Source organism: Polypterus senegalus, chromosome 8 (genome assembly GCF_016835505.1).
Source record: "Polypterus senegalus isolate Bchr_013 chromosome 8, ASM1683550v1, whole genome shotgun sequence".
Lineage (NCBI taxonomy): Eukaryota > Metazoa > Chordata > Cladistia > Polypteriformes > Polypteridae > Polypterus > Polypterus senegalus.
In genome coordinates this window covers 86,115,717-86,124,740 of record NC_053161.1, presented here as the reverse complement: position 1 = coordinate 86,124,740, position 9,024 = coordinate 86,115,717, and the positions used below count along the sequence as shown (strand labels likewise).

The window sequence follows — 9,024 nt, the reverse complement described above, 5'->3', positions numbered from 1 at the left end:
CTAAAACTAACAGACCCCTAAACAGTTTCTTTCCCAGAGCCACAGCCCTCACAAGCCATTAATTCAGCCAATGTACCTAACCTTTTTTGTGTGTTCTTTCGTATATCGCATTGTATCAAAGTGTGAGTGTGTGTGTGTGTGTTTATGTACAGTATGTCTTTGTGCAAGTACCATGGTAGAAATCAACATTGTAATTAAAGAAAGAAACTTATCCTCTCCAAAAACACAGGACAAATCAGTAATAAGGCAGGAGAAAAGCAGTTCATTGTATCTTTTAATTACTCCTCGGCAAAATGCCTTGGAGGGAGCATTCTTGAAAAAGCAGTCTTTTACAGCATGGTCAGAATGATCAGAGAAACAAAGAATAGAGGTTCATTTTATAAACTATTGAATTTACATACAGTGTCAAGCAATGCATACATTTACTCTGGTTGGTTTGTTGGTTTACACCCAAACGATATATAAAATAAAAGTCTAATATATTATACAGTATTCTGATTCTTCTTATACCTTTGAGTTGAGCCACCATCCTTGAAATTTCTATGCATATAACAACTGTCCATTCTGGTTGTTTACAGGATATCTGCTGATTTCTTAGTCATCTTTCATTACATTTTGTTGTTCACTTGACCTTTATCTGGTTTCATACTATGCCTGAAAAGGTTTCTGACATTTATTAACCCTTATGCTATTTCTTTAAGATGAATGCAATGCTACCATAAAATTATTCTTCCACAGCATATACACTATACACACACAAGCTTTCATTTGCAAATTATCTGTCAGAGAATTGTTTTGAAATGTAAACTGAAGATTTATGCTATTGATGGGGGTCCTATTGATAAAGGTTTAGACAAATATTATTGTTAAATCATAACGGTTGTTTTTGTAGCAAAGTGGTAACCCATATGTTATTCCTACTAGCCCTTAATGCAACTATACAGTAATTAGATAACCATAAAACTTGAATCTCAGAGCCCGTTTTGTTTTGAATACTGTTTACAAAAGATAAACACATGATTGTTTGCAATGCCACAGAAACTCTTTCAGGGGTTTACCATGCATTTGCAGATATTTTTAGTTAACAGAAGACTCTCGAACTTCCTCTTTTTTGGCCTTATTATTGTGTCATAGATCCTTTAACAGGAGACCCTCAAGATTACACCAGACACATAAAGACTGTCACACCTTCATGGTTTCCTCAGATATAACCTGGACTGGTAAGCTGATAACACCTTGTTCCCTGAGAATAAAATAGACATACGGAGGCTGATACACCTTGGGTATTGCCATTTAACAATCAATGATGTCTCTCTTCTAACCATTAGGCCATCTGTTCGGGATGTCTCCCCTCAGCCTGCTAACCCTGTGGCATAGAAAGTGGCAATCTCTTCACACCAGGTTCTCTCTGTCTTGTTTATTACTTCAATCACTTAAAATGTAGATACAAAGTATAGTAAGTGAAAAGCAAAATAGTTTTTAATGAAGAATATAATTATAGTAGATAAAATCAATTATATAAACAGTAGAAATGTCTGAATAATAGTAATGTCTTGATGTAACGCAATTACAAAATATACCCTTGCTTCAGAGTCAGAAAACGTACTGATTATTAGCAGCAAAGAAAACGTATGTTTCTGGAACTGATATTGTAGCTGAAGAAAATGGCATCTTTCTCTTTCTCCCTCTGTCCTGCTGTAGCAAACACTCCGCAGTTTGAGCGTGTAAACCCATCCCTTTAAATATCCTTTGGTTAAGGATACATTAATCAGTAGTCTTATTGATTAGACCATGTTTTCCTCCGAATACTTGTGGTATTTTTGCTGATAAACAGTGACAGAGGGTTAAGGTTCTTCAGGTTTATGTCCTGTCCTGTACAAGCTCTGTGCTGGGGGTGAATGTTAATTCATCATTAATTTAGAATTTTTAGTAAGCCAAAATATAGGAATGTATTGCCTTGTATTTTTATATCACTAAATGAGGCTCATGGACTAATGGGTCTGATAATTTGTTGCAGAGACAGCTTCAGTTCATTATAACTGTTGAGATGACTTCCATTGACTAACATTAACTATGGCAGGCGTACTGCTGTTTCTCAAGTGGTCTATAGTGTTGTAGAAAGGTTTCAGTCTTATTCAATAATGCATTCTGCTTCTCCATAACAAATTAAGATTTAAAGATATAAATATGATGTTAACAACAGTATAATTTGAAGATTATCATACAGCACCAACACTCATGACGGATGGTTTACCTCAGCTGCTAGTTAGGAGAAGTTCAATTGGCCAGTGATATTTTAAAGAGATCATATTACACATGGTGCCCAGTGCCATGTCAGAACATCCATAGTTGATTTACAGTATATGCACCAGGAATGCCTATGTTACACCAGTACACCGTATGTCAAAAAATATGCTGACATTATATGATGCTATCTAAGTATAGTGTGTACTTCAACCTCTTCAGCCAGCTATCTCTCTGTTTATCAATTATTTGGATGTGGCACACGGGAACCATTCAGACCATGATTGATTCTCTGCTACAGTGTCTCAATATGCTAGTTGACATTACACTAACATTATGTACTCCTTCCTCAAGCGATGAATCCATTTTCTGGATTGGTTTTTAAATCTAATTAATGTTTTTTGTTCTATTTACTGGTTTTCTTGCACACTGGACTACTGTTATTGGATGACTATTTTGTATTACAAAATGTGCAAATCCTATTGCACTTCAAAAATAATTGTACTATCGCAGTCAGTGGTGCAATTTTAATGGAAAGGATCAGAACTTTATTGTAATATGTTTTGATTAAAGTGTTTAATGAAACTGTCAGAATCATACCATATTGCAATACGTCATTTATCAGTATTCAGCATATGTGCCATGTGTGCCCACTTTCTTGTCACACCTCTTAGTTAGTACACTCTGGAAGAGCACACCAGGGTCCATCTGTCAGACATTTGCTCTTCAAGATTCATGCAGAGCCATAGTTACTGACACATTTCATTTTCTTAATGCCAGAGAGACACATAGTTGTCAAATCCCTTTTGATTTTTTTTTTTGATTAACTGTTTCATTTTCTAAATGCTTCATACATAAAATTGCACCAAGGAGCTTATCATTAAGGAATCAGGAGGTAGACAAAATTCCCTTCTTCAAAGGTGGGAATGACATGAAGTGGGTCAGCATTTTTAACATTTTTGGAATCGTCAGCACTGAAGGTCTAATGTGGGCAAAACACATCATCGGGAACAAACTATCATCAGGAAGAAGACTTACCAATGCCTTCACTTCCTCGGATGGATTTGTTTGTATCTATACTCATCAATTTCAGTTTCATTAGGTTCTGTTGGCTACATGAAACTCTGGTACAGCATTAAAGATAATAGTGAAGTCAATAGAGACTATTATAAACATACAGCCAAAATCTGTTCAGGATAAACTGTATGACAAATTCTACCGTATAAAGGTAAACACTAATATTAAAGACCTTCTGCCCCGACACTTATCTCCTCATCCTCAATTCTAGCAAACAGCACAGGACCTTGAGCATTCGTGTCAGTGTGCTTTGTACATGTGACAATACTACTATTACTACTACCAGGTTAAGAAACAGTTTTTGTCCACTGGTCATGAGGTATCCCGTTAACATTACAGTCCTATTCAGTGCACCTGTTGTTGGGTTTTATGTTATTTAAATCTTTTAATGGTTGGTGTTGTGCTTATTGTCTGCCTTATTCATTGAATGACCTACAGTATCTTATTACTGTCAATAGTTTTGGAAAATACAGGAAAAATAAAAAATAATGTTGAATACTGGGTATCTATAAGAAATTAAAATAAATAACTGCACTTCCCAATGATTGCAAATGTATACAGTGTAATAGCAATCCATGACCAGTCATTGTGGTGTGTCCAGCAATAAGAATCTTAAGAGGTGCTACAATCCATGCTGTTATTTTAACTTTCTTAAAACCCTGACATGGTGTGGAGAATTTTTTCCTGTTATTATGTTGTGCTTTGCTTCCACTTTTCCAGGAGTTAATTTTTATCATCATTTTTATTAGTGTTTCATGGATCCTGCCATTTTGTGCAATTTTTTTCATGGTCATAGCCAGATTATTGACAGGAACTCATCATGGGTGTGATGTCATGGGTCATAGTGACACACAATCAGTAGAGTCCAAGTTTCTGGAATCCTTATACAAAACATTCATGTAGTAGCTAGCGCTAAAAAATCTTTTAGGGAGTGTTTTTTCAGCTTTGTTTTCTGTTTTGTGTATTGTAGGGCTTTCGTTATCTGGCATTTGTTGATCTTTTGGTTTTGATTATAATTTATTCTCTCAACCCATGGTTCTATAAACAATATTTTTCTGCTCTGTTACCATTAAAGTGATGTTTCACTGCATAAGGTAATAAATAATTGTTTGTTCAATAAATACATGTTTATTTTAAATGGTCACTTTACACTGTAAGGTTCCTAAACTCCCCCCAACGGGACGACATGCCGAAGAGTGTCCCGAAGAGCGATCGCCGTGTCTATGGAAGACAGTTTATCAGTTACAGGGGCAACCGCGGCTCCCAACGCGGAAGTGGCTCGCAGCTAAAACAGATCCGAGTCGATCACGGTCATGGTATAATAGCTTGCTGTCGATAGGTGATGCAAGGAACATTATAAATGCAGGGAACAGGATTACTTGGCCAGTAACCTGGCCCCAACCCTGCCTGATTGCTGTGTCTGTGTGTATGAGAGTGGTAAATCCCGCTACAATAAATAACCATGCTGTTCCTGTTTCAAGGTGAATAAAGTTGGTTTTACTAAAGTACTGAGACTCAGCCTCATGTTTTGGGGTGCAAGACAAGGACTCACACGTCCCAACACACTCCAAGACAATTTGCAGCTAATGTGCTGTGTCAGATTATGCATCAGCCTTTAACCTTTGTCACACGGTACCATTTGGATATAAAACATACCTTATTCTTGGTGTTTTTATTAAACATTTGTTTTTACTAGTAGAGACAGCACTATTCAGTCAAACCATGTTGCCCATGCATGTGAACAGTCCAGTATGTGATCTGTTTGCAATAATTAAGATCTTAAAAATAAGAAAAAATGTACCACAAAAGCATTTTATAAGGATTTCAATGTTAAGAAACAAAATCAAAATCGGTCAAGCTGTAAATATTATAGGCCCATATAGTCTAATGATTATTCTTGAAGGCTATCAAAATGCAACCATCGATTTACAGCTGTAATCACTTCAGTCATCCACGAATGCATTTTGAACATGTCTGCCACATAAGCATGCTTAAAGACACTGTAATTACAAGTGCAGTCCCTATTCAGCAAATATTTATTTATCAGGAGATATTAAGCAGTTCTGCACCTTAGTCAAGGTTTATTTTCATTAGGAGGCCACTCTTGCATAAAAAACAATTAGGATTAAATTTATGGATTTAAAAATTTTCCTTTGGATTATCTTGCTTTTCATGCAGATTTTAAAATGCTTTACTCTTCAATCCGTGACCCACCGAAACACATGGAAAGTATTAAATCAAACATGGCTGTCTGTGTTACAGATGAGGATTTGAACCAGGTCACAGATGTTCAACTGATACTCCAAACACGCCTTCAGATACTGCTGGCAGAACTATGCATGGAACCTGGAGAGTTTGACAGCAGCAAGGCAGCCATCCTAAGCACCTGGAAAAGACAGAGGGGGTGGGGGAAATGCATATATTTTAGTCCTTTGAAAATTAATCATTAGTGTTACCGACAAAGCATCTCTGGCCAAGCCGAATATGTTAAAAAACATACTAAGCATTAACATTTTACCCAATTGTAAAAACATGTATATAATATAATGTATACATCATCATTTGATTACAGCATGAAATACATTTCCCTACCTGTAGATATAGCTGGAGAGCTAACGCATTCGGAGACTGATTAGCCGCTTTCTGATTGTGAGAAATGAACTTTGTGAACTATAATGGGAGGGTTATACAAGACAAAAGAATGAGCTTTTGAGATAAGAAATCTGATTATCCAATTTACATTCTAGGTTGAAAAGAGCAATCAAGCCTTACAGCAAGTTAAAAGGAAAAAAAAAGACTAATTGGTTCACCTTTTCAAAGCTGCAAAGCTTCTGCTTATATACAGGGCATTGGAAAGGTCACAAAATGCTATAAAAACGAGGCAGTGGATGACAGAAATAAATTCACATTTGGTATGTTATGAAGATGAAGGATCCAAAGTAAAATAAACCCTCAGATTGTCATAATCATTCATGTTGTGCGAGCTAAATCAGATGTGAACCAATAAATAAATGTTACTCTGTTCCATTTGCTAATTATGTTATTGCTTTTAAAGGGTGAATCAGAAAGAAATCTTGCTGCCCAATTTCTGTAAGTAAGGAATTAATTGAAAAAAATACATTTCCCTTTGGAATAATTAAAAAGAAGTACAGCACATTTTGTTTTTTGCCTGTGGAGGAAAAATAAAAATAAACCGAGGAGAAAAAAAGAGCCTTCAAAGGCATAGCTTTCGATAATGTTAGGGCAATTGTCTCCTTTATTGGTTTCTTCCCTTAGGCATCTTCCTCATTTCACTTCTCCTTTTACAGCCCACCAGGTAGCATACCCATTCCTTGCCGGTATCCCACCCGTAATTGTTTACATAGGTGTTTCTTGCTTCGCCTATTAAATGGTGTGCTTCTGCCTTCAGCTCTTAAATAACTAAAGTTACATCATAGGCTTGTACTGACGGATGATACCATCGGCAATCGACAATTGATTACTTACATTGCCAATGAATGTTACTTTGATGATGATTTGAACTATGTGATTAAACAAGTTGTAAATATAAAATGTATACATTAGGCAATCCACTGAACATGTATTGCACTTAAAACTGGAAATTTTAAATGCATCTTTAGCAGAGAGATACAAATCCAATTACATTTTGTGCACCTAATTCATTTTTACTGATAATGAAGGATGACATGAGAAGGTAACGGCAGCACCAAGAGAGGTAAAGGGTGTTCAAAAAGCTGCAATTGTTACAGCTTTCGTCAAAGCTGCACATGTGCTACAGTCACTCTGGATGTGTGAACGGAGTCACAAATGATGGGATAAAATCCCTCTTGGGCTGTTCAGTGTCTAAGACTGGCAGTACCATCTCTGCACGTGTCGCCTTACACTTGCACTCATTATTGCATATTAGTGAAAAAAACAGCTGTAGCACATTGTATCCATATTGCACTGCCTACTCACATTTTGTATTTTTTTTTAAATCCAGAAGTACCAATAAACAATAAGATTTTAGCTCATGTGCTAGCAGCATTGGTTAAATTTGTGTAGTTCGCTGCAGGGCATACAGACAAATGAATATATACAAGTTTGTTAATTGTGAATCTTTTGCAACAAAAACCTCTCTACTTGGTTGAAAAAGAACTTTGGTTACATCTTTTGACTCACCACATTCATCTGATTTTAAACCACAGAACTGCCAAATTTGCAAAGTTGATTTCTTCTTAGCCGATAATTTGTTTTTGTTAAACTAAGTAGTTTGTACCTTGTTAGAGTGCATTGCTATTAATAATAAGGGCACCACATTGAAAATTAAAGGAAATGCAGAAAAATTATGCTTGCTTTTTCTGTTAGAAATGGTAATATCCCACCCCTGGAGATAACCCTGTCAATTTGTGATGTTTAAGGAGACAATTGATTGACCTTAGAAGTTTCAAATATCAGGCAGCACTGATTTGTTGCAGTGTGACATTGTAGCGAATTAGTTCATGCCATTGTGAACTAGCCATTTTAGCATTGCACACTTAATGTCTAAGTGCATATGCCTCATGAAAAGTGTCTGTCCTGTATGAGTCCATCAGGAGTACAAGGCAGCGGACAGCATATCAGCCTAAGACAGATATATCTTAACTGATACCATTCTTTGTAATTAATTGATTGTACAGTATATTGTGTAGTACTAGAGTAATATTTCAGTGTTTAGCCAACAATGAAGCACTAAGTGGCCCTCTAATTAAAATCCAGCATTTCACACACTGTGTAAACACACACATTTACTCTTATTTCACAGATGCTTAAGAAGAAAAAAAAAAGTTACTTGTTAGCTGAAAAATTAAAAAAACTAGTATATACTGCTTATTCATACCTCATACTTCTACATTTTATTAAGATACCTTTGCCAAAATTTCCCTTCTATTCACTCCAGCTTTTGCAGCGCTCTTAATAAAGTTCACTGATTGCCCTCATATTCCACTTTCATTTTTAATTAAATTCTTATTTTTTAACAAATAATTATCCAGACCCTCACAAAGTAGGATTATGTAACTGCTGATTGTACACGAATGTTCTTGTTCTATTAATTAGATTAAGTCGTTGTGCCATCTATGTAAAGCGGTTCTTTACCTGTAAACTAATACATTCAGCAAAGTCCATTGGGTCTAGCTAGCTGTCAATATGAGACATCCTCCCAAATGTATTAAACATTAAATCATTATTCTAGGTGTTAGTATAAATGTATATGTTTTATGTAGCTTTGAAAATTTTTCAAGAGTAACAAACCCTGAGGCTTGAATATTTACAGTATATCTATAGACATCCTGAGAGAAGGACGTAACCTAATACAACAGCATTTTCAAGAGGCATCCTTCATATTAAATATACATCCTTCCTTGGGTAATGTTTTAAAGTACTATTTCTCTTGGCAAAAATTTCATACTACAAAATGTTAGAATAAATAAGATCTTTCAATTAAAAAAATGATAAAACTGACATCATCTGAGAATTTGTTTCCCACACTAATACTATTATTTTACTACTGATTTGTTGTTTGTTAATTTTAAAAATGCAGGAACAATAAATTATTTAAAATGAGGCTTTCAACTCTAATGGTATGAACACAATTTAAACACAGTCTTACTTGTTTTTTGATGTGGAATAAAAATAGACAAAATCCTGAGAAAAATTACAAGCAGGAATGGATAGATAGATATA

General features: G+C 35.4%; 1 protein-coding gene across 1 annotated transcript in view; it reads right to left on the bottom strand.

Annotated features, from left to right (window-relative positions):
- Positions 1–4,821: 4,821 nt before the first annotated feature.
- The window catches only part of LOC120534098 (leucine-rich repeat-containing protein 23-like), a 70,564-nt gene continuing 66,361 nt past the window's right edge, over positions 4,822–9,024 (bottom strand). The window contains exon 10 of the mRNA XM_039761369.1: positions 4,822–5,707. Coding sequence (XP_039617303.1) covers positions 5,636–5,707 — 72 coding nt within the window. The 3' untranslated portion in view covers positions 4,822–5,635. The remainder of the gene's footprint in view (positions 5,708–9,024) is intronic.